This window comes from Impatiens glandulifera, chromosome 6 (assembly GCF_907164915.1).
Source record: "Impatiens glandulifera chromosome 6, dImpGla2.1, whole genome shotgun sequence".
Classification (NCBI taxonomy): Eukaryota; Viridiplantae; Streptophyta; class Magnoliopsida; order Ericales; family Balsaminaceae; genus Impatiens; species Impatiens glandulifera.
In genome coordinates this window covers 48,161,948-48,189,227 of record NC_061867.1, presented here as the reverse complement: position 1 = coordinate 48,189,227, position 27,280 = coordinate 48,161,948, and the positions used below count along the sequence as shown (strand labels likewise).

The window sequence follows — 27,280 nt, the reverse complement described above, 5'->3', positions numbered from 1 at the left end:
TACCAAATATAAACAGCTCAAAAGTCGTTTATAAAATCCACACAAAAAATGATAACTCTTCTTGAGTCCATCCACAACAATTTCTTTGGAAGTTATTTCATTTATCAACAGTCTTCAACTATTACAGCTTTAGTTTTAAGTCTAAAGTCAATTTAACATTCCTATTCGTTACATCAACGAACTCCTTTCTTTCGTCTTTCATTGAAGTCATCATCTTCAAAAGAATTCTATATATTCTTTTTTCCTCATCCTATTTGATGAAACAGTTTTACCATCTATAGCCCCATCTTCATTTTTGGATCATATATGATATATAGCCCAATCTTCAAAGGTTCAACTATAGCAATTCTTCAAACCAGCTCAACAATCAGCATTACGTTATTTTCAGCAGCTAAAAAGAATCCTTCTTTTCTTTTCATTTCAACATTCACTATGTAAATTTTGAGCTATCTATTCACAGCCATATCAGCATCCTCCAGTTCCAACTAATACATTTGTTAGACTATTTTCTAATAGATCTTTCATGAACCAGCTGCAAGACATTGATGCTGCTGAAAATCCTTTTCTTCTTTCATCATCGATCTTGATTATAATCCTTCTGGTTTACCTCCAACACATAACAAATCAGCATTCTCCAGTTCCAACTAATGCTTTTGTGTATTTAATACAACTATTTTCTTCGACTATGGCCACCTATAGGCTATAGAAGGTAGCGCAATATAACAGTTTTGTCACCAAAATCAAACTTGCTCTGTGGAATGTGCATTTATTTTCATAAGATAAGCTTTAGTGTTCAGAATTTAGTAAAGATATCAAGATGTTATTTGAGTATAAATGTCCACTTTTAAAATGAATATAGATTTGTTCAAAAATAACATTTTTGACAAGAATCTTAACAAACAAAACTAATTTTAAAACATGTTAAGAGTATTTAAAATGTAACAATTTTGAAAAAACAAAAGATATAAAATTGGAACTTAAATTAGGGGATTGGGAGGGGCCGCGGCATGCGCAGGCCCCAGCTGCCACAAATTACGACGTACAGTCTCTCACAAAGGAGAGATGTTAGGTTAGCGCACCTCCTATTATGTGCAATGGAGGCCACTATCCTAGGCAATGGGCCTAATTGATCACCCATTGTCCCCGTCCAGGTATGTAAGTTTCAATGTTATCCCATCTCTCCATTTTATACAACCCAACCCTTTTACTATTTCTACCTCTCTTCCGATGTGGGAACTTTTTTTAATAATAATAATAATAATAATCACTCTCTGTCACCTCCTTTCACTTTCAAAATATCTTTATTTTCTTTTTATGCTTTTAAAAGTAGATCTATAATTAATGATTTTTTAGTCTTATCTATTATCATTTTAATTATAAACTTTGTCAGTAAATCACTTTTAAATTCTTAATCATTTGAAAATTGAAACTGTGAAAATGATTATGAATAGAGAAGACAATTAATGTACTCTATTTTATCAATTTTTATTAACTGAGAACATTAGTAAATATTTAAAACACTTTTCTCTGTCCATTAGAATTTAATTTTCTTTGAAATTTACTTATACGTCAAATGTTCTTCACGCTAGTTTGACGAAAAACTTACAATATTAAAGTTTGACTTAAAATATTAAATGAAACTAGTGTACATTTCAGCGGAAACATAAAAGATGAATTATCATCGAGAAAAAATATGTATTCATTGAACATAATCAACTTAAGTTATTACATATATTTATTTGTTTAATATGTGAAGTCTACATAGTTACAAATATAATCTTTTATATTATACAAAATTTAAAAAACACAATAAATATATAACAAAAAATAAACTAATAATTTTAATACAATACAAGTGTAGTATTGTTAGGTGTTATATATCATGTTTACTTGTATCTTTGTGATTTAGAAATATGTTTACTATCATACCATATAAAGGGAAATTGGACGAAATGACCCTACAAATAGGCCTATTTGCATCCGTGGTAATGTTTAATAATTTTTGATCTGATGACCACTTATTTTTTTTTTGACTAATTTACCCTTTTCGCGTAACGCGAAGGGAGTTCGCGTTTCGCGAAGTGAAACAGTATTGATATATATACTCAAATTTTTTCATTTCTCTCATTTTCTTTCTCTCTCATGCTTTCTTTCCTCCTGAGTTTGTCGCCGGCGGCGTAAACTCCGGCGACGGCGACTACTATGAACTAATTCTACAAGATAAGAAACCTAATCCCCGAATCTATGTTTATATAACAGATTTATGTTATTATTTGTATTTCTTAATGAAACTCTAACCCTAAATATGTTCTTTTTGGTGATATTGGTTAATATTGGTTCATATTGAATCATATTTGTTCATATTGGGTTATATTTGTTCATATATGTTCATATTTGTTCATTTTGGTTTATTAGTTTGTTCATCTTATTGATTGTTCTTTTGGCTGTGATGATATTTGCAAATGATATCGTTTCTGCTAGTTACTTAACGAAGTGTTAAGTACTTAACGAAGCGTTATGTACTTAGCGAAGCGTGAAGTACTTAACGCTTCGTTAAGTACTTAACGCTTCGCTAAGTACTTAACGCTTCGCTAAGTACTTAACGCTTCGTTAAGTACTTAACGCTTCTGCACGCGCGCGTAGGAAGACGAAGAGGCGCGCGTATATGCACGCGCCATACCATATATTTTAAAAAATAAAACATTTGGACATTCATTTCTTCCATTTTCCCTCTTCTATCCTCTCGATTCCTCTCTCTCTACAACCGTCACACTGAAGAAGACATTGACAAGGCCGATCTGCCCGTCCCCCTCGTGTCCTCCCTCTCTATCATTGATTCCCCATAAATCTCAGGTTAGTTTTAGTTTGGTTGTTGCATGTCTTTTTTGGTTATGGGTTTTCATATTTGCATGTTTAGTTTTAGGGGTTTTGGCTGTTTCAGTTTATTGGTTTAATATTGGTTAGGTTTAGCGTTTAATGTTTGTTTCTGGTTATTGATTATTGCATTATATTTGCATGTTTGTTTCTGGTTGTTGGTTATTGTTTCTGGTTTAGGGATTCGTTAAGTACTTAACGCTTCGTTAAGTACTTAACGCTTCGTTAAGTACTTAACGCTTCGTTAAGTACTTAACGTTTGATGTGGTCTATGTATATGATCTTACATTTTTGTTGTTGTTCCTTTTGTAGATGGCAGAAACCACCGTTCCTGATTTCCCTGGACGGATTTCTTGGAAAAGCGCCCAATGATGATCTTCTTGCACTAGTAGGTGTACCCGTTGATGCTCTTCTCGCACTACGTGGTGTAGGTATCGATGCATGCAAGTCTGAGTAAGTGGGATGTGAGGCAAAGAGTTATCTCCGGCTTCATTACTTTCAACAAAGACCTCCGAGGGTAAAGCTTCTGGTACAATTTTCTGAGTAAATTGTGGGAGAATACTTTCTTGAGTTGGGTAGGTAAGTAGTGGTATATTTTCTTTAGTAAATTGTGACTTCTCTACTACAGACACACACAATGGTGACACAGTTCTACCCAAAATCAAGCGTGATAAATATATGTTCAGATCCTCATCATCTTCAATAAAAACGGGTTTAGGATTTGTGATATTCGGAATATCATACTTCATTTGCAGCACTAAATCATAGGTAGATTTCTGCACTTGAAGTCTTTCATGGAGTTTATCAATTAATTCAGCATAACGAGTACTTTGGGGTAAATCCAATGTTTTGATTGAAGAGGCATCAAAAAACCATATTCCATTAGCATCAACTTTCCACTCTCCATTATAGAAAACGAAAACTTCGGCTGCAAGAAAAATTGGAAACGGGATAATTAAATACTGTGAAATGGAAACCCTTCGCGAAACGGGAAGTACATAACGAAACGGGAAGTACTTAGCGAAACGAGAAGTACTTAGCGAAACGGGAAGTACTTAGCGAAACGGGAAGTATCATCAGATGAAACCCTAAACAACACAGTGATTCGAAAATGCATAAATGAACAACAATAAACTTGAAATACATAAACTTACCAATTGTTACAGTGCTTGTGCTCGTCGTGGAGCTCATTGAGTGCCGCCGTTGAACTCCGTCGCCAGCGAGATTAGAGAGAAGGAGAAAAGCGGAAGGGAAGAAAGAGAAGGGAAGAAATGAAAAAAAGATGGCCGGATTTTATTATATAGTAAGGGTATTCTGGACTTTTCACAGCGTCTCACTTCGCGAAACGCGAAGTCCCTTCGCGTTACGCGAAAAGGGTAATTTCGTCCAAAAAAATTAAGTGGTCACCAGATCAATTTCAATTATCTGGTGACCACGGAGGCAATTTCCCTTATTTGTAGGTCATTTCGTCCAATTTCCCCCATATAAATGTAATTTAAACTAACCTTATTATATAATTAATAAATTGTATAGAAATAACATTCTATTTTTTTCTGATCTTATGAATTTAAAATTAAATAAATATTTTTTAATCACTAAATATTGAATATCTAACAATAAAATTTGAAAAGAAATTAAGAAACTAATTTATTATAAAGCTATCATTATTATATAATTAAAAAATTGTATAAAAGTAAAGTAAATATTTATAGGTCATTTCCCAAATAAATATTTGAAAAGAATAAATAAAAAAATTTAATACTAAATTTGGAAGGGGCCGCGCGAACGCTGGCCCCCGTTGACACAAATTATGACGTAGGCTCAACCACTTGGGCTGACCTTAGGCGGACGCATTTCCTAAGTGCAATGGAAACCGTCAACCTAGGCCATGGGTCTTCTTGATCGCCCATTGACCCCGTCCAGGTAAGTATGTTGCTCTGTATCCTTCTCCTTTATTTTATAGCCCCCTTTCCCCTTTCCTTTACTTCCCACTTCCGATGTGGGACAAATTAACAACACACAAATAACAAAATTTCCTGCTCATTTTTTTTCTTTGTTTTTCTTTTGTATTATTGGTACTAGTCTTTATACTGGAAAACATAATTAGTGTTATAAAATTGCAATTTTTATAATGATTAAATATAGAGTTAAATAACATTTTATTGAACAAACTTTAACTTGAAGTCTGGATTAATTATAATTTTTTAAAGTTTCAAAAGGGTTCATTATCACAATGATTCTGTATGTAATACGATGAATTACATAATAATAATAATAATAATAATTGTTTGAGACCAAGTTTTAAGTGCAACATTAGTTATACTATTGATCAAATTCACACAGCATCAAGTTATGTGGGTAGCAAGAAAAAGGTAAGTAGCAAACAAAAACTAGTTCTATATAAAAATAACAATTAGTTTTATATGATATTTGAACATAAAATGATGATGAAAACTCATACATAAGAACGATGAGAGCGACATCTGAGGTTATATCTTCTAGTTAAACTAGTTGTTGAAACCGAATTCTCGTCAACTTCCTCCTTCTCAAGTATAAAATCGGGATCATTGAGTTCATCCTCTTCTTCTTCGTTATACTCTTTATTGATAGCATAATTCCAATCTTCGTCGCTATCGTAAGATATCTCTTTTTGCTCTCGCATTCCAACATTATTATTAATCTTGTCCATTAGATTCAACAAAATATGATGATTCAACACTTCATAGTCCCTGTAAACAAAAAAAAAAAACAGACATTATTTTATGTGACAAGTTGAAAAACTAACCAATATATTACAATGAGATCAAATGTTTCCAATTCTCACCTGTAAGTGAAGACAACATATAATAGTTGAATCGACGACAACGTAACAAAAAGTGTTCTAATCGAACTTATAATCCAAGCTTGATCTTCTATTCTCCCTGTCGCGTATCGCAACACCGCAAATTCAATAGAGAAAGCCAAACAGAGCCCTGCAATAATAAATTTTGTTTGAAAAAATCAAACATCTTTTGCAAAAATCCTCAACGGAAGGAACGCGACAAAGAAACACGACACTTACCCATGTAAAGTCGCGGTCTAATATTGTACGTTTGTTTCGTGCTAGTGAACATGTACACGATAAATATGGCCAAAAAGTATAAAACAAACGCTTTTATTAACCGCGACTCAACCAACATTGCGTTGTGGACTGTAAAAAGCTTGTCCAATACCATAAACATGCTCGCTTGCTTCGACTCAAACGCTTCCTAAACAAAAAAGATTTCAAATTTATGACAACCTTCTAAGATCATACATAATACATGATCAAATTTGAGAATAAGGATAATAGAAAACCTGTGCAGCCAATATTGTTCTTGAATTCTCAACTAAACGTTCATGGCCTTCTTGTAAATGGTCTTGTCTTTGAAGAAGCTCCTCTTGCTGTCTATTTCCAAATTCAGCTAATTTTTGCAGAGTTCCCCTTCAAATAGACAATCAAATGTCACAAAATCTAAAATTGACATGATTTTCGAAATGAGTTTTTTTCATACCTGCTTTCTTCCAATGCATTTGACAAGAATTTACTTAGAAATTGAACATCTTCAAGAGCAACAGATTGTCCATCTTGAAGTTCTTTAAGTTTATCTAATGAAGTTCCAGTTGCAAATTCAATACTTTCTGCTTTAATCTGCAAAGTTCCCATCTTTAAAGACAAAGAATCTCCAAGCTTTTCAATCTCCTTCTCAATTTCAATAGCTTCATTATTCAAATTACTGATTTCAACACCTAAACTATCATGGGCTTCTCTAATTCTATCCATATCATCATCAATCTTCTTCCTCAATTCATCTTGCCCATACTTAATCAATTCCTGAGAAGCCTCGATTCGTTTCGATTGTTCATGAACACCTTCAGTGTGCTTTAACACATTATCAACTGTCGTAAAAACTTCAACCGAAACCTTGGATATTAGTTGAGATTGTTCTTTGATTGAGTAAAGAGAATCATGAATTTGAGAAGAACTTTGGATTAAATTCTCAGATTTCTCTTCTATACTTATTAATTTGTCTTCTGCAAATTGGGCTGATTCTTTTAAATCATTCACCAGTTTCTCTGTTTGTTGTTTGAATGCATGAGCTCTGCAAATCAAATCATGCAGTAAAAAATATCAAATCTTGAATTTTTTCAGTGATGATGAAGAACAAAAAAAGAGAGAAATTATATACTTAACTGTAATTGATGACAAAGAACATTGGTTTGAAGAAAGAATTGAAGATAAACCCGACTTTGTTCTTCATCAAGCTTGCTTCTACACTTCTTCATATTGGATTTTAAATCACAATTGGGAAACGATAACATACCAGAATCTTTCTGAAAACAGTCGGATAGAAGCCAGGCGAATCTTGATTGTTTTTCATCATCAGCAAGGATTTCACGACAACCAGTAAATAGATTTTGATAAGCGTTTTGCCAACATGAACCAGATTGAGATTTCTGCATAGCGTTTTCAACAAGTTGAGAACCCTTTTGGGTATTTAATGGATCTATAGAGAATTCTCCGGCGAACTTTTGGCCGGAAATCTGGGATGTTCTTGACGATGATGATGATGATGATGGGTTTTTCTCTTCTGAAAACCATCCCCATGAATCACAGCTTGTTGTGAGTAAGAAACAGAGGATTGAGAAGAAAAGAATGTCGATTTTTGTATTCATCATCATCATCTTGTTCGTCAAATTCGATTTGTTTCCTTCTTTTGTAAGAAGGGTTTCAACAGATTTGGAAACCTACGGGAATATCAAATTTATTGTCTTTTCATGAACAAATCGACAAGACACGACGGTTAAAAGAGACGCCAAAAACAAATTGGACCTTATTTGAAAAAAAAAAGGGTAAATTTGTAATTTCATACATATTTCCTTTTTTCATACTCAAAATATTCTCGCAATAATATTAAAAAAAATATTTTTTTCTCAATAGTCTAGAATCTAGACGTAGATTTAAGAATAATTAATAAATTTTTTAATTTCAAAATATTTCCTTTTATATATATATATATATTTAACTTAATAAATAATTAAATCAATAAAATAGTTTTAATAATAAAAATTTGTCTAGAAACTAAAAAATATTAAAAAATATCATATTAAAATAAAAGGTTTGATATGATATATAATATAATATAATAAATTAGATCTAACAATTGAAAAATATAATAAATACATGGGGTTAATTGAAAATGAATCTCCTTTTTTAATATAATAAAGGTTAGGATTCCAATTAAATTTACCAAATTATAGTTTAATCTATAAAATATTTATTTAATTGAATTTTAGTTATAATATATTGAGTGTTAACATACTTTAAAAAATATATTGATTATTTATTAGATAATGAAAATATACTGATTTACTACAATTCTTCTTACAAAATAAAGTAATAGGAAATACAATGTTTATAAAAAAAAAAATAACAATTCCACACATAATTATCTTGTTATATATTTTAAATATTAATAGTATTTAATTATTATTTTATAAACCTATAAACAAATTGAATAACTGTAATACTTTTCTCAATAAAAATAATAACTTTAATAAAATATAAATAACTTTTAATTATGAGAATCCGTTTATCACTTTATATAACAAAATTAACTCAAAATATTGTTAATGATTAAGAAGATCTATAACCATATAAACATGATATAGAATGTTGTAGTATATAAGACAATATTCTAAATTTAATATAATATTATAGACATGTTTAAAGTAATTAAGAAAATAGTCAACTTCATAATATTATTTTAATTTATTTTTGTAAAAATGTTGGAAATTTTTAGTTGAAAAAAAAAACTTATGAAAGAAGAAAAAAGGATTTCAACTTATAATTTTTTTAACATGATTTTTACATTTTATTACTAGGTTAGTCTATAAAAATTATAAGATTAAAATTGTAAAAAAAATAATAATATTGTTTTTCAGAAAGTTATAATTTTTTAAAAAGATTAACTGGTAAAATATATTTAAATATTTGTAGATAAATACTATCTTGTTAATTGTTATTTAACTTTCTATAAAAAAAAAATATATAGCTTTGAACAATTTGATAATTTATAACATTTTTGATGATTTTTTTTTAACAAGTCACATTCCTTTTTAAAAGGTTAGATGAGTAAAATTGGAAAAATAAAATAAATAATAACGTGTGATATGAATATTCAATTAAAAATAATGCTTATAACAATCGAAATTATTTATAACCGTGTAGACAAATATTAATTTATTATTATTTGTATATTTTATATTTAAAAAATTATCACAATAAATAAAGATAAAGAATACAGCAAAAATAATAAAGTGAAGATAAATATAAAAAAAAAATTGAATAACAAATATATTATTTATTATTATTTTCATTTTTTTACAAAATGATAAATAATTATTTTTACTTTAATTTTGATAATTTTAAAAATTAATTATGACTAAAAACACCTCAAACTTACCATCTTTGAATATTTCATAAACAAAATTAGAGAACTAAACATTAAATATGTCACACTTATTAAGAATTAAGATAGAACTAGTTAATAAACATTAATATAACTTATTCTTAAATAGTTAAGGTATTCTTTCAATAGTTTTTTTAAAAAAAAAAAGATTAATCAAACATCATTTTATAAACTCTTCATTTATCACTGAATTTATTAATTAAAATATTAAAATATTTTCTAAATTTTATATAAAAAATATTTTTCATTATATATTAATATATTTTAAATACTATATATATATATATATTTAAATCAATGCCAATATTTTATTTTTAATAATCTATGTTTATTTAAATAACCTCTAACCCTATTCAAACAAGCCTAAAAATAGTATTTTTTTTTTTAAATAGTTAAAGACTCATTTAGCTAGGTGGGAGGAAAGTCATAATTTTGAGTCTTCTCACCTACACAACTCTTTTTTTTTCTTTTTTTCTTTTTATTTTAAACAGACTCAAATAGTCACACAATCTGTCTATACATGCATGCTATTTGACTTCCAGGTTAATGCAAACTAAAGAATCAATTCCAAGTAATACATTTTTCAAATGTTTTGGTAGAAGAGATAACAAAATTTATCAAATCATGTATGCGACCAAGTCATTAATTTCTTAATAGATCTTTAATTTTCCAAACTAATTAATATGTATATTTTTTAATTATAAGAAATTTGTACAACCCAACAGTGACGACGACACCAGTACCTTAACTTAGAGTTTGTCTGAGAAAATGATTTTTTTGAGTTTTACCTGTGTTTTATCCTAAAAATCTTTGTTGGATAAAAAATAGGAAAAAATAGTTTTTAAAATTTGAAGACTAATTTGTCCTTTAACTTTAGAGAATATGATGTAGCTGAGAGAATGATGGTTTAGAGAGAAGATAAAAATATAAGATATTTTTGGTATTCAAATAATAAAATGATTTGATTTAATGGTTTGATAAAATGTTTGAGTTTTGTGATAAAAATTAGGTTTTATCTCAAAAATCCTTTCATCAAACGAGACCTTAGGTTAGGTTTTAATTTTTACGCCCCACCAAAGTCATGATTACAAATTCCCCTTAGTGTTTTTGTTGAAAATCATAACTAAGACTATGAGAGATTTTTCCAAAAGATATATTTTTTTATTAACAATTTGAAAGAAATTAAATAATATAATAATATTGATGGATCAACGATCTTTTGTTACCGTACCAATCTCAATCACACACTTCTTATCTCCAATTATTAATCTTAATTGATATTTAATATCGCGATCTCTCATTAATTTGCGAGGATTAGAACTCCTATCTCAAGTGTGGAAGGTGATCACTTAAACCATTAAACCGATGAATTTTATTTAATTTATGTATGCATTTTATATATTTTATAAACTAATAAAATTTTAAAATTTTGAATTTTTTTCTTCTAAAATTTAGAAATTACATTTTCCTTTTTATTAATAAGCTAAAACTATTTTTTCAATATTAAAAATATTATTTATCATTTTGTGTTAAATATAAAATTTAGACAAATAATCAAAAAGATTAATTTATTTTAAACTATTTTTTCAATATAAAAATTATTATTTATTATTTTGTGTCAAATATAAAATATAGACAAATAATAAAAAAGATTAATTTATTTTCATACAAATTTTATTAAGTTATATAATATTTAATTTTAATAAATGCTTTATACATTTATTTATAATATATAATTATATAGATTATAAAAATAATTAATATAAATAGAAGTATTAATATATATATATATATTTATTAAAAATAATTATATTGAATGTTAATATAATTAAATTAATTTATTATTATTAAAATTTATTAATTTTTAATATTGATCATACATTATATTTATTAGTTAAAGAGAGAAATAAAAAAAATACATATATAATTTTAAAAAAATGATTCATGTCTATATAATATATATAATTAATTATTTAGATTATAAAAATAATTAATACAAGTAGGATTATATATATATATATATATTTTTTTTAAAGTTATATTGAAGAACAATCATTATTTTAATATAATTAAATTAAATTTTTATTCTTAAAATTTATTAAATTTTAAATTGTTAATGTTAATTATAATTTTATGTTTTAGTTAGGTTGAGAAATTATTTTTTATTTTTTTTTATCTATTTTCTACTAACGGTTTAACCGGGTGGTACCAATTTTCTCTCACGCCAAGATCCAAATTAATGTTCGACCTCAAACTATTTAGAATTAATTATATATATATATATATATATTTTTGTATATAACAGCTTCTTCACCTAATAATTGAATAAAATAGATTTAAAAGAATTAACATAGGAAAATCATTTATACAACAAACATCCAAAATTAATGTCACATGTACATGCACAATTATTCCATCCTCTAACATCGAATTTGAATAGAACCTCCTTGTAGATTATTAGTAAGTCTGGGCAAAGAGAGGTGGTTGCGAAAGAACCTCTACCACGATTCGATTCTTGATCGACAAAGTTTCAAACTTGTTTTGAGAATTGAAAGTAGAACCGGCAAGAGATTGTAGGAAAGATAAAGTCAATAGACAAACCATTCAAACAATTCAAATGCATTATTTTAAGCGAACCCTTCAACAACTTATTTACAATGTGATTCAAACACAACATGTCAACATATATGGATATCTTGTTGCCCATGAAATGACTAATTATATAGGCTTAAGTGCTTAACCCATTTTCATCTCCAATCTAAAACTTACTTTCCATTTTTATTCACCCCATGATTAGGATGGAGATCTCCAAATTAATTCTTCGAGAACACCAATTACAAATCTACGTTTAAACTTCTTCGAGAATATCAATTACAAATTTATGTTTAAACTTCTTCGAAAACATCAATTACAAAGCATACACCAAAAGTTTGTCAAACTTTTCCAATACAAATTGTATTATATATTAGATTTTGAAAAGTAAAGTTATATGCCATAAGCAGTGATTCTGTTATTTTAAAAAAGGAAATATGATAATAACATAATTAAGACAATGAAAAATGATTGGGAGCACTACTTTGAGGGAGCGACTGGTACAGCGAAAGTGACATCGCTGTTATACGAAAGTGACCTCGTTGTTATACAAAAGAGACCTCGTTATTATACAAAAGGGACCTCATCCCTTTTGTATAACAGTGATGTCACTCTTGTATAACAACGATGTCACTTTCGTTGTACGAGTAGCTCCCCCAAAGTAGTTCTCCCTATCATTCCTCTAAGACAATATATATTGATGAACATTATAGTTAAACATCATATTATTTTTCATGAAGCCTCCAACATTAATTTTATATTCGCGCACTTTTGACTAGCTATCATCTTACAAAATTAGTAATCATCCAAGATAATATAAACTAAATTTAAGATTTATTATATGTGACATCATTGTTGATGACTGGTGATATAAACTAGAAAATATGGTAAAGTCATAAGGTGTAGCAGTTGAAGAAGAAGTCCATTCTAGAACATTAGTAGAATAGAAATAATTAACCAGGTCATGAATTAGAAATCACAAGGCCTCCCAATGGCTATAAATAGTTGCTTCTTTCATGCTTAATTGATCATCATCCACACTTAGCTATAATAAGCTCAAATAGATATGGATAAACAATTCTTAGTAACTATAGCCATCTTGGCATTGGCTTCTTCACTTGTCATTGCTTCGGATCCAGATCCTCTTCAAGACTTTTGTGTTGCCATCGATGATCCAAAAGATGCTCGTATGTTTCTACGACCAAACTTATTGTTTTTTTTTTTTCAATTTTGTATACGTTTTTTCACATATAAGTGATGCTTATATGTTTCATGTGTAGTGTTTGTGAATGGCAAGTTTTGCAAGGATCCTAAACTCGTTAATGCTGACGATTTCTTTTACGATGGACTTGACAAACCTGGAAACACGTCAAATCCTCTTGGATCAGTTGTTACTCCGGTGAATGTGATGCAACTTAAAGGTATATATTTTTAACTTAAGTTTTTTCTATGTGGTTGTTGTTTTAGTCATGTGTGTTTTTTCAACTATGTTATTTTCTTTATTCATTATAACTAGGTCTCAATACTCTTGGAATCTCTTTGGTTCGTATTGACTATGCACCTTATGGATTGAACCCACCACATACACATCCTCGCGCGACTGAGGTCCTCTTTGTCTTAGAGGGTGCCCTCTTGGTTGGCTTTGTGACATCTAACATACCGAATCAAAAGAATCGTTTATTCACAAAAACTTTATATCCCGGAGATGTTTTTGTATTCCCAGAAGGCTTAATTCACTTTCAACAAAATATAGCTAAAACAAATACAATTGCTTTTGCTGGCTTAAGCAGTCAAAATCCAGGAGTTATTACTATTGCAAATGCCGTGTTTGGATCAGATCCCAAAATATCCGTTGATGTGCTCACCAAGGCCTTTCAAGTGGACAAAAATGTGATCGACTATCTTCAATCTCAATTCTGGTGGGACAATAACTAAATCGTATTATCTACGAGCTAGAGAGTTTGAACTTATGAATAATATATTGTATCATGGCTAAATAAGACTTTGTATCAAGTACTGTTTGGGTTTGCTATATTGTATAATATATAAATATATAAATGGAGTTTCTATACAAATAAAGTTGTTTGCATACACTTATCTTTATCTTTTGGTCGTTGTGTATATCTAGTAAAGGCACGTGGTTATGCAACTTTTAAATTTTTTAATCATTTCTAGCATTAAAAAAACATTATAGAAGTATAATATTTTGGCTTAAATAACAAATTAGGACTCTTTATTAGGGGTTAATTGCAATTTGGGACCTCTTCTTTTGAACATCATAATTCGAGGCTTTTTATTGAATGTCAATTGCAATTTGAGAACTCTTCTTTTGAACCTCACAATTTAGGGCTCCTTATTGGGGCCAATTGTAATTTGAGACCTCTTCTTTCGAGCCTCACAATTTATGACTCAACATTGTCAGGGTTGTACAAATGGAGTTTTGCTCTAACGGTAATGGAAAGTGTTACGTTGCCTTTACAATTAAAAATTTTAGAAGTATATGTGAATATTAAAATTTTAATTATAAAGGCTTAATATATATTTTTTTTGATGGTTGTCATGTCCGTTAAGGCAAAACCCCATTATGTACAAACCTGGCAATGCGGAGCCCTAAATTTTGAAGTTCAAAATAAGAGATCCCGAATTGTAATTGACCTCAATAAGGAGCCCAAAATTGTGAGGTTCGAAAAAAGAGATCCCAAATTATAATTGACCATAATAAAAAACCTCAAATTGTGAAGTTTAAAAGAAGAGGTCACAAATTGCAATTGACCCCAAATAAGGAGCCTAATTTTGTTGGAATTTTTAGGGTCACTTGTATAATAAATAATTGTGCATATGTCATATTTAATATAAGCCAAAATAATGTGATCTAATGTGAAATTAAGTTTATGGCTTATGGGTGTATTTGTCATGAAAATAAAGTGAGGATACCTAAGTGACATTTCTAATTTTATGAAGGGGCTAAATTAGAAATTGTCAAACTATAATAACTAACTTATTGTTGGTTATATGTAACGGTAATGGTCCCCATTTGAAGTAACGTCAATTTCTCCTTTGCGTCCCCATCAACAGAAAGAGAAATTCATTGACTTACTCATCAAATGGAAGAACCATTCTATATAAGGAAAGTTTAAGGAAAGAATCATCAAATCCATGCAAAGTTTAAGGAAAGAGAAGATTTACTATTCATGCGATTAATTAAGGTACGCTTCCGCCGCATTCAGATTATAATTTCTCACATATTAAATTAGGATCTAATTAGGATAATTCTAACAATTGGTATCAGAGCCATCCTAATTTAATTATGTGAAAAAACTATATCGGTGTAGATATATGCATGAAATTTATAGGCATGCAATTCATAATAAAAATAAAAGCATGTTATTAGGAATATATATATATATATATTAATTTGGTATAAAGATATAAAGATTTATCGATTTATAAATATTTAGATTCTCTGGTTTTGTTAAGTTCCTAGATCTTTAAGTTTCTGTAAAGAGGAACGGTTATATATTAATTAATATCTTATGATGTTATCATGAAGATTGATGGGAAGAGATATTTGAATTATCTCATAATTAAGATTCCTCCTCGGTTTAGGGATATTTAGATTCTCAGTAATCATAAATATAAATATATATATATATATATATATATATATATATATATATATATATATATATATATATATATATATATATATATATATATATATATATATATATATATGCATGAATTTATAGATAATTTAATGTTTTCGGATTATATAGATTGGTTTTGATAATTTCAAAAAAAAAAAAAAAACATAATATTAGGTTATAGATAATTTCATATTTTCGGATTATATATATTGGTTTTGAGAATTTCAAACATAATATTAGGAATATATATTGATTTTGATAATTTCAATAAATTATGATGAGAATATATATATATATATATATATATATATATATTTATATTTAAAAATTTTAATCGGATATATATATATAGATCAATAGATTAAGGGATATTTGAATTTTACGATAATTAAGATAATAAAATCCCTAAAAATGAATATTTGAATTTTCTCTATTTCGGAATATATGGATATATTGATTTTTGATAATATCGAATAATTGAGTAAATATATATATATATATATATATATAAAGATTTATAATATTATTTAATATTATTTAATAATGTTTATTAAATTTATTGATAGTTAGATTATCGTTTAGATTTTCTCGTTAAAGGGTTAAAGGGAGAAATTCTCTGTTTTAAATTGACCGTGTTTAGATTTTCTTGTTAAACAGATTTTCTCGTTAAAGGGGTTAAAGGGAGAAATTCTCTGTTTTAAATTGACCGTGTTTAGATTTTCTTGTTAAACGGTTTAAATTTTCTCGTTAAAGAGGTTAAAGGGAGAAATTCTCTGTTTTAAATTGACGGTTGATATTTGTTGTTAAGGGATTAAATAATATATAATATATATTATAAATGAAGAGATAATTAAGGAATAATGTTTTAGGTTATATATATATATATATATATATAAATATATATAATAAAATTTTAATTATATCCTTTATTTTAGGATTAAAAGATTAAGGTTTATGATTATTAATAAATTAATTAATAATTGGATTCAGGCTAATATTTAAATAAATCTTGAAGATTTATTATTTAATTTAATTAATATAAGATATTACAAATTTCAAAATCAAGTAAGATTTGGTTTATGTATAATTTTATTTTTATAATAAAGTAAATTACATGTTTCTTGGTAGATTATATATTATTGATTTGGGTTATATACAATAATATGACATTTAAATTTAAAATAATGATGTTATTGTTCATTATTTGGATTGTATTGACTGATACAAATAATCACCAAAGTGACAATGTTTGTTGAAATTAATTCAAGACAATTTTGAATGGTAGTATTGTGTAATTCATGTGATTATATTATTTGGCCCAAAGGCTGATAATTAATTGACAGAATTGCATTAATACTTGTGATGATAAATATGTAATAATTATAAAGTCTTATTTATGTGAATAATTAATCCATCCAAAGATAGATTGATTATTTGACATGTCTTATTATTAATGTTTGATCATTACACCAAAATACTATTAGCAATTAATATTACTGTCCAAAGACTTGATATTAATATTGCATTAAGTATTTTGAGATGGGATAAATCATTATTTGAATTTAGTTGTTACTTAAGTTTATAAATGTGAGCAACTAATTTATTGAATATCCTAAATAATTAAGGGCTATAATTTTTTTATGAGGTCAAGTTAAAGATATTTTTTTGAGGATATTGAGTTTGAGGGGAGAAATGATTGTGTCTTTAAAAATGATTTAGATCAATAATTCCTATTGTGGAATATTTGATTTATATCTCAAGTGTTTTTTTGACATTTATAAGGATTTTATTGATATTGAGGATAATGTTCAAAAATCAAGAGTAACAAGACAATATGATCAAACTCATTAAGTACAAACTCAACAACCTCAAAATCAAGTGTCTTTATGACAATCCAATTTAATTGAATTACTCTTTAAGAACAATTTATGGTACTCGTTACATATTTTGATATGGAGCTTCACCATAGTAGATGTTAAGGGGTTTTTCAATAGAGACATTGAAAAACAATTTGGTGCAATGAGAATACTTTGTGTCGAGAGACCAAATTAATATGGTTTGCAAATTAAAGAAATTCATTTATAGACTTAAAGAAGCATCTCGTTAGTGATACCACAAATTTTACAAAATAATAATTCTCTCTTTTGGTTTTGAGGTGAATTTAATTGATTATTTGTGTATCACATGTTCAGTGGGAGTAAACGTCTATTTATGGTTTTATTATGGTGACATTTTGTTTGTCACAAATTTTGTTTGACATTAAGTAGCCAATACTTACGAGATATTTGAAAAGAACAGAGAATTAAATGCTCACATATAAAAAGTTGGAAAGTCTTGAGATCATTGAGTATTCTGGCTCCGATATTACGGGATGCCAAAATAGTATGAAATCTACTTTGGGTAATATTTTTCGCTGGCTGGTTTTGTCATTTCTTGAAGAAGTGTCAAACAAACACTTATGGCGTCATCCACTATTGCAGCGAAATTTATGACATGTTACTAGGCATCAAATTAAGTGATTTTGACATCAAGTTTATTTTATGAAAGAAATGATACAAAGTGGATAGATTTCTATAAAATATATATGTACAAACTCTATGAACCTCATGGCAATAAGTTTATCATCTAATGTCTTTCATGAGGATATTGCTCGTATGAGTGTTGTAGAGATCAACGATCTCTAACTTCAGTGGGAGTTTGTAATTTTGACATCTTCAAGTTTAATTATTTTATAGATATTTATAAAGTTTTTATTCTGATCAGAACTTAAGTATTATTCAGTTCATTACACTTTGTATAATTATGTTTAAAGTATGATCTCACTAAAGTTAAGTAGGACCAGTTGAAAATTGACATGAAAAGATCACCTTGCATGAAATTTTCATTCCTCACATTCATGATATGATTTGTCAATTAATTGTATTGATTTATGTGATCATTGTTGGGTCTAGTTGTGCTTAAATACAACGACGAGCTCTTTGGTCCTATATTGATATAATTAATTGATAAAATTGTTTATACAACATATGATTAAAATGACATAAAACTTCAGGCGCATTATGGTTGGTACATTTATTTTTGTACATACGTGACCCAGTGGGAGATTGTTGGAATTTTTAGGGTCACTTGTATAATAAATAATTGTGCATATGTCATATTTAATATAAGCCAAAATAATGTGATCTAATGTGAAATTAAGTTTATGGCTTATGGGTGTATTTGTCATGAAAATAAAGTGAGGATACCTAAGTGACATTTCTAATTTTATGAAGGGGCTAAATTAGAAATTGTCAAACTATAATAACTAACTTATTGTTGGTTATATGTAACGGTAATGGTCCCCATTTGAAGTAACGTCAATTTCTCCTTTGCGTCCTCATCAACAGAAAGAGAAATTCATTGACTTACTCATCAAATGGAAGAACCATTCCATATAAGGAAAGTTTAAGGAAAGAATCATCAAATCCATGCAAAGTTTAAGGAAAGAGAAGATTTACTATTCATGCGATTAATTAAGGTACGCTTCCGCCGCATTCAGATTATAATTTCTCACATATTAAATTAGGATCTAATTAGGATAATTCTAACATAATTTGTTATTTATTAATTGTTAAATTAATAAAAACAATTTAATTAGTTGGTGGTTTAAATGAATGAGTTCAAACCCTAAGAAAACAATTATAGAGAGTCTATATATACTATGCATAAGCTGCGTCATAAATCATAATAATCTAGAAAAATCAAACTCATATTCAATACAAGTGTAATATAAATTATGTCTTGATAAGATTTTGAAAAGTCAGAGTTAACTAACAAGTGTGAAAATTGATGTCATCATTGACATAGAGGCATCCCTGTAACAAAATAATAAAAGGGGAGAACAAAACCTGCACCAAACAACAAAAATTAAAAAAAAAAATCCATTTCAAACTTCAATTTTTTATTTTTTATTTTGAAGAAAAACTAAGAAACAAGATATGAACCGTGACAGGGGAACACCCGACAAGAAACCCCTCTTGATGACAAAGATGAGCGGGGAATAATGCGCTTGTTGCCTAAAAGTGTGGGATGGGAGGAAGTCTTTATATGTTTTTATCTTTAGCGACATAGTATGCGTTGACAATATTTATGTGTCGACAAAAATATAATGAATATAGTTTGAGTTTGAGAAGTTGAAATTTTAAGTTAAAATCTATGAGATCAATTTAATTGAACGACAATAATTAAAAGTTGTGTTAGCCTACTCAAAGAATTAAACTCGAATTACATATAAAATGACTAAGATAATCAAATAAAAACAAATAAAATTAAAAAAAAACTGTTTTTAAGTTTTTGTTGCTGTTGAATAATTAACGTTTTTTAATATTTCAAATGTTAATTTAGTCTCGACACGACATTTCCACCTTTTATATATATATATATATATATATATATTTTTGAACTAGATTAATTGTTTGGAGTAACTTAATGCATTTGAATTAAATGATGGATCACTGTACATTTTATTGTGCAAGGCCTCTCATGCACTTCAACTTTGTATTTTCAATAAAATTGAACATAAGATTTGAGGGTATTAAGTGTTTTTATTCCAGCATCTTGATAGATATAGTAACATGCATGATAAGTACTAACACTATAAATAATTAAAAAAAATACAATTGGAAGACTTTTTCAATTATTCACATAATCTTTGACTTAGATGTTAAATTAATTAGACAAACAATCAATTCAAGTAATACATTTTCAAATGATTTGGTAGTCTTAGATAAAAAAAAATATTATTTTGGTAGATTATGAAAAAGAGATGTTTGTGTGACTGAGTCTTTAACTTTTCAATAAATCTTTAATCTTGCTATAAAGTTTACACAAAAAAAGAAAAAGAAATGTTTTGAATATTTAATTTTCACGAGAAGAGGTCTTAAATATAGTGATCAAAGGTCATGTATGTGGAGGTCTAAATAATTTTTAAATTTAAAATATATTAGAGAGGTTTACCAAACAAAATTTGATTCTTAATGACCGTTTAAGAAAAATATGAAAATATATTATTTTATCACAATTTCAGTCACAATTATTTGAAAACGGAAAATTCTATCTCATTAATTTCTTCTTCTTCTTTTTATTTTTCAAAGATTGCAACGATGAAACGTTAACAAAAACTAATTCAGTACAACACAACTCAATAAAGATATAAGAATATCACCTCAATAAATATTCACTTTTAATTCCCATCCTCAAAACATGGTAATAACGGAGAAATCAGAACACCGGAAATTTGGAAATTTTGCACCGTCTTCTTTGTAGGGTCGTTTTTGTTGTCCATTCCAGGCGTAGTTAATATTGTTCTGAATTTTATAGGCTTTTATTTTTTTACACATTTTTCTTATTCCTTATAATCCACCACTTTTTTAACGCATTCAACTTGATTTTCAATGTATTCATCATAAGCGTCCGAATTGAAGTGGAGACAATGTTTCAATATTGTAAGTGGTCTAGTTTCACACATTTGTGTTTTTCATGCCTCAACTTATACTTTCCTCATATTATTTTTTAATCTTTATTCCAACAAAAATAATTTAAAACGTTTCGTCGCTACACCCTCACATGATCATTAATCAGTCACCTTCTTTTTTACCACCACGATAGCCTTCGCGTTATATAGTAACATGTATGATAAGCAGTAACACCATAAATAATTAAAAAAAATACAATTGGAAGATTTTTTCAATTATTCACACAATCTTTGACTTAGATGTTAAATTAAGGAAACAAACAACTAATTCAAGTAATACATTTTCAAATGATTTGGTAGTCTTAGATAAAAGAGAAAAATATTATTTTTTTGTATATTATGAAAAAGAGATGTTTGTGTGACCTAGTCTTTAATTTCTCAATAAATCTTTAATCTTGCTATAAGGTTTGAAAAAAAAGAAGAAGAAGAAATGCTTTTAAACATTAAATTTTCACGAAAAAGAGGTCTTAGATAAAGTGAAAGGTCATATATGTGGAGGTCCAAATAATTTATTAAATTAAAAAAATATTAACAAGATATAACAAACAAAATCTGTTTCTTAACAACTATTTAAGAAAAATATTAAAATATATTATTTTATCATAATTATTTTAAAATGGAAAATTCTATCTCATTTCTGTATTATTATTTTTTATTTTTTTGCAAAGATTGCAATGATGAAAAGTTATCAAAAACTAATTTAATATAACACAACTCAATAAAGATAAAAAATATCCCCTAATAAATATTAACTTTTAATTACAAACTTTTATTGCCCATCCTCAAAATATTAGTAATAATGGAGAAATCAGAACACAGGGAATTTGGAGATTATGCATAGGCTTCTTTGTAGGGTCGGTTTTTGGTTGTCCATTCTGGCGTAGTTAATATTGTTCTGAATTTTATAGGTTTTTATTTTTTTACACATTTTCTTACTCATAATCCACCACTTTTTCAATGCATTGAACTTGATTTTCAATGTATTTATCATAGGTGTCCAAATTAAAGTGGAGACAATGTTTCAATATTGTAAGTTGTCTAGTTTCTTAGCGTCTTTCATTCCTCGACTTATGTATTGCTCACATTAATTTGGAATCTTTATTCAAACAAAAATGAATTTAAAATGTTTCTTCGCTACACCCTTACCTGCTCATTGACGTTATAGAACAAATCATAAAAAAAATAAAAAAAGTTAATTACAAAAAATGTTTCAATATTGTAAGTTGTCTAGTTTCACACATTTGTGTCTTTCATGCCTCAACTTATGCTTTGTTCAAATTATTTTTTAATCGTTATTCAAACAAAAAATGAATTTAAAACGTTTCGTCGCTATACCCTTACTTGATCATCCACGAGAGCCTTGACGTTATAGAAAAAATTATAAAAAAAAAGTCAATTACAAAAAGTTTCGTGGTCGGCAGGATTCGAACCTGACGTTATAGAACAAATCATAAAAAAAACAAAAAAGTTGATTACAAAAAATGTTTCAATATTGTAAGTTGTCTAGTTTCACACATTTGTGTCTTTCATGCATCAACTTATGCTTTGTTCAAATTATTTTTTAATCGTTATTCAAACAAGAATGAATTTAAAACGTTTCGTCGTTATACCCTTACATGATCATCCACGAGAGCCTTGACGTTATAGAAAAAATTATAAAAACGTTTCGTCGTTATACCCTTACCTGATCATCCACGAGAGCCTTGACGTTATAGAAAAAATTATAAAAAAAGTCAATTACAAAAGTTTCGTGGTCGGCAGGATTCGAACCTGCGCGGGCAAAGCCCACATGATTTCTAGTCATGCCCGATAACCACTCCGGCACGACCACCTTATGTGGAAAAAGTTAATTTGTTTAAAGCAATATCAATATTCTGCTTAAACATGTATTTAAAATAATATGTATTATTAAAAAGATGATATCATTTGATTGATCACATTGACTTAAAAATGATAATTCTTATAAATAAATTGATGACCCTTCTACAAACAGTTGACTAGAAATAAAAATACAGTACTAAAAACTTAAATCTTATAAAAAGAACATAAATCGAACAAAACGATCAATGTATCCATGCAAAGTGAAATTTGAAACACTTACTCAAACAAGAACAAAACGATCAATGTATCCATCCCGTTTGAAATTCCAAACACTTACTCAAGTAATTAGACATCCCAAAAAATAAATGTGCATTTGACTCTTTCAAATCGAGGATGCATCTCATATATATTTTTTTTTTATTTTGAAAAAAAATAAATATTTAATTTAGACATAGGTACTTAGAACTAGTTCAATTAAACGTATAAATTATTTAAACATGTGTTATAAAAATAGGCTATCAAAATAGGCTCACATAGCCTATGTTAATAAATAGAGTTAATTTTTATTTTTTAATTTATATATTTATTAATTAAATATTAATATTTTCTCTCTCATTTTTTATTAATTAATCAACTATTTCTCTATTTTTATCTTTTTTATAAATTTTTTATTACTCCATATGAATATTTTTTATTAATTATTTTAATTTTTTTTTTCTTTTTCTATTTATTGTTCTTTATATATATACGAGCATTCATCGTCAATTATTTTATTGTTATATTTTTTTATGTTTATTCCGATTTAACATTGATTATTAATTATTTTAAAATATATTGGTTTCAATGGTTGGATATAACAGTGACTTATCTCTTTAACATAAAAAATCCTACAGAAAAAATTATTAGAAAAAAACTATTAATCAAGAATTGGATAATAATAACAACTCATTCATCAAACAATAAAAGAGTAATAATCAAAGATAAACAAAAACAATATTCTTTACTACTATTATAAGTTATGAAACAAAAATTAAATAAAAGATTATTAATTATATTTTTGTTCATATAAAATTAAATAAGAAAGAAATCTTTCACAAAAATATTACAGCAAAACAAAATTTATAAATAAGTTGCTAAAATCTGTTCAAAAATGAATTTGAGTACTAAAAGAAATAAAAATGGATAAAAAAATAAGATGAAATAAAAGAATGAGAAACTAATATATAAATAATAAAATTTTAAGAATGAGATAAAATTAGATGGTATGATTAATGTAAAAAAGAGAGAAAAAATATATTAATATTTAATTAATAAATATATAAATTTTAAAAAATAAAATTAATTCTGTTTACTAAAAGAGGTTAAATGAGTTTATTTTTGATAGAACGTATTTTAAATGATCTTTTATTAGTTTATACGTCAAGAAGTGAGTTAGTTGTTCAATTATCTAAATGAATTTTTCCCCTTATCTTCATCGGAAAACATGCTAACATTCATACCTATATATGGTAATTTTGTCTTATGTTCAATGCTATTTCACTCCTTTGTAATGATTTGAGAAGTCATAAAATAAAATTATTAGTGATATCAAGCGGTAAATAATTGACTAGGTCTACATTTTATTTCATTATTTGAGATCTTTCACTATATTTTTTTGAGATACAAGGATGATGACATTATAAGATTCTTGAGGTGGACTGTCATGCCAAAGATGATGACATAAAGAAGGCCTATTGAAAAGGTCTTCATGAAATGGCACCCTAATAAAATCCCAACAACAAAAAGGAAGTCGAAGCTAAATTCAAGCAAATCTCATAAGCCTTTGATGTATTGAGTGATTCCCCAAAGCAATCAGTTAAACTGATTAGTTTGGAGAAGAGGGTTTGAACAGACAATTACCGCCGTCTAATTCTGTTGGCTTTTATGGAGTAAATGACCCTCAATCCGACAAGTGTTGATGATATATTCCATGAGTTTTTTTGTTTCTCGAATCAATTTGGTACGGGGATATGGGAAGTTCTAGGCCAAACACTTCTAGAATCGACTCAAAAAAGTAACTTGAGAATTAAATTCAACATCATCTTTCCTATCAAACTGACTTCAGAGCATAAAACAGGCTTTAAGATATTGTTGTCACCTTGATTGATAAACCTCGTTTGAGTTTATTTATCGATTGGTAAAACCAGTCGCCAGATTTGATCCAAACACAATGTTGTTGAGAATTTTGAAACGAAGAATACATTTATATTGTAATCAATCGATGTGAGATTCGATGTGAGATGGGTAAATGCACATGTTATCCAAAACTAAAATAGGAGATCAAACACAATAAAACAACACCAGATTTACATATAAAACACTCTTAACTTGGAGGGTAAAACCACGAGCCAACTAATAAATTTCACTATAAACAAAAAACGAATACAAATATTCTTCTCAACTTTAAACTTAAAGTTGTGGTATATTTCATTCAGACCCAAACATCTCTAGATATAAGACAACAAGAAATTGGAACCTGAAGGTGATAAATATAAGGAGATCACTACCGCCTCTTTCTCTTCTTCTTCTTTCTCTCTTTCTTCTTCTCTTAGCAGAATGCTCTCTCTCTAGTAATGATATAAATTAATAACATTCTTAGGATTTGTTTATTTAATTAAGTGCCTAATTGGGCTAAACCCACAAGGCCCAACAATCTCCCCCTCCAGCCCATGGAGAGAGGCACACCGATCTTTAAGTCATGACTTGGTATTCATGCCGCCGACAACAAAGCTCAAACCTGTCTTTTGGAACAATCTTTATAAACATGTCTGACGGGCTCTTATCCGTGTAGATTTTCTTCAGCTTCATCTACTGGTTATCTCTTAACCAATGAAATCTCACATCAATATGTTTAGTTCTAGAATGATATATAACATTCTTGCTCAAATCTATGACACTTTGGCTATCATAGAAAACAATTGCATATTCTTGTTGCATACCAAGCTCTAGGAGAAACCTAATCACCCACAATAACTTTTACAAGCTTCAGTTGTTGCAATATATTCTGCTTCTGTTGTTGACAAAGCCACACATTTTTACAACTTGGATTGCCACGACACGACTCTCCTTACAAAAGTAAACACATAACCCGAAGTGAATTTTTTGTAATCCAGATCTCTAACAATATCAACATCTGTGTAACCTTCTAACATAGTTTCACCATTTCCAAAACTCAAACACAAATTGAAAGTGCCTATTAGATATCTAAGAATCCATTTCACTGCTTCCAATGCTGTTTTCCTGGATTAAAGAGGAATCTACTTACCACACCAACTACATGCGGTATACCTAGCCTAGTGAAAACCATTACATACATCAAACTCCCTACAACTGAGGAGTATGGCACAATTGTCATTTCATCATTTTCTTTCTCTATTGATGGACACATTTTCTTGCTCAATTTTAAATGCCTAGGAAGTGAACAACTTATTTCCTTTGCTCCTTGCATATTGAATCACTCAAGCACCCTTTCAATGTACTTATCTTGTGACAACCAAAGTCTCTTTGCTTTTCTGTCATGAGTAATCTGTATGCCTGTCTCTTTGCCTTTCTGTCATGAGTAATCTGTATGCCCAATATCTGACGTGTTTGGACCATGTCCTTTATGTCAAATGTCTTGGACATCTCCTTCTTTAACATAACTATTATCTGAGTATTATGTCCTACAATCAACATAAAGTAAAATGATTAGAAATTTTCCATTAGAAAATCTTTTGAAGTAAACACACGGATCTACTTTGGTTTTCTAGTAGTCATGACTCATCATAAAATAGTCAAATTTCTTGTACCGCTGTCTCGGAACTTGTTTCAAACTGTATAGACTCTTCTTCAATTTGCAAACAATGTTATTTTTTTTCATTTCACTTCAAATCCCTCTAGTTGCATCATTTAGATCTCTTCTTCCAAGTTACCATAAATAAATGCAGTTTGTACATCAATTTTCTCAAGCTCAAAATCTAAGCTAGATACTAGACCTAACAATGTACGAATAGAAGTCATCTTTACCACTGGTGAGAAAATCTCCTCAAAGTTGATGCCATGATTCTGTCCAAAACCATTTACAATCAGTCGGGCTTTGTACTTCATACTTTTTCCATTTTCATCTCTCTTTAGCTTGAACACTCGTTTGTTTCTCAATTCCTTTAAACCCTTAGGAAGCTCCACCAGCTCATATGTGCCCAATTCTTACAATGACTTCATCTCTTTTTTTATTGCATTCTACCACTTAGCTTTGTTTGTATGAATTTGTGCCTCCTGAGTATCTTTTATAAAGTTGGTGCTCTCTTTCAGACCTTCTTACTTGA

At 28.2% G+C, this 27,280-nt stretch overlaps 2 protein-coding genes and 3 non-coding genes across 5 annotated transcripts; 1 reads left to right on the top strand and 4 right to left on the bottom strand.

Annotated features, from left to right (window-relative positions):
• Positions 1 to 993: 993 nt before the first annotated feature.
• On the bottom strand, positions 994 to 1,159 carry LOC124944199. Its single transcript, XR_007099847.1, has one exon. It is a non-coding gene; the product is annotated as a U1 spliceosomal RNA (small nuclear RNA).
• A 3,485-nt stretch (positions 1,160 to 4,644) lies between these two features.
• LOC124944188 lies at positions 4,645 to 4,805 on the bottom strand. Its single transcript, XR_007099836.1, has one exon. It is a non-coding gene; the product is annotated as a U1 spliceosomal RNA (small nuclear RNA).
• Positions 4,806 to 5,329: 524 nt separating this feature from the next.
• On the bottom strand, positions 5,330 to 7,578 carry LOC124943722 (protein GAMETE EXPRESSED 1-like). Its single transcript, XM_047484197.1, has 6 exons — positions 7,088 to 7,578; positions 6,408 to 6,995; positions 6,211 to 6,337; positions 5,936 to 6,122; positions 5,699 to 5,846; positions 5,330 to 5,603 (listed from the first exon to the last, which is right to left on the bottom strand). Exons 1-6 carry the CDS (start codon positions 7,576 to 7,578, stop codon positions 5,330 to 5,332), a joined length of 1,815 nt encoding a protein of 604 aa, XP_047340153.1.
• A 5,415-nt stretch (positions 7,579 to 12,993) lies between these two features.
• Positions 12,994 to 13,906, top strand: LOC124941972 (germin-like protein subfamily 1 member 13). Its single transcript, XM_047482364.1, has 3 exons — positions 12,994 to 13,144; positions 13,238 to 13,378; positions 13,474 to 13,906. Exons 1-3 carry the CDS (start codon positions 13,024 to 13,026, stop codon positions 13,890 to 13,892), a joined length of 681 nt encoding a protein of 226 aa, XP_047338320.1. The 5' UTR covers positions 12,994 to 13,023; the 3' UTR covers positions 13,893 to 13,906.
• An 8,959-nt stretch (positions 13,907 to 22,865) lies between these two features.
• On the bottom strand, positions 22,866 to 22,947 carry TRNAS-AGA. Its single transcript has one exon. It is a non-coding gene; the product is annotated as a tRNA-Ser (tRNA).
• Between the last annotated feature and the right edge of the window lie 4,333 nt (positions 22,948 to 27,280).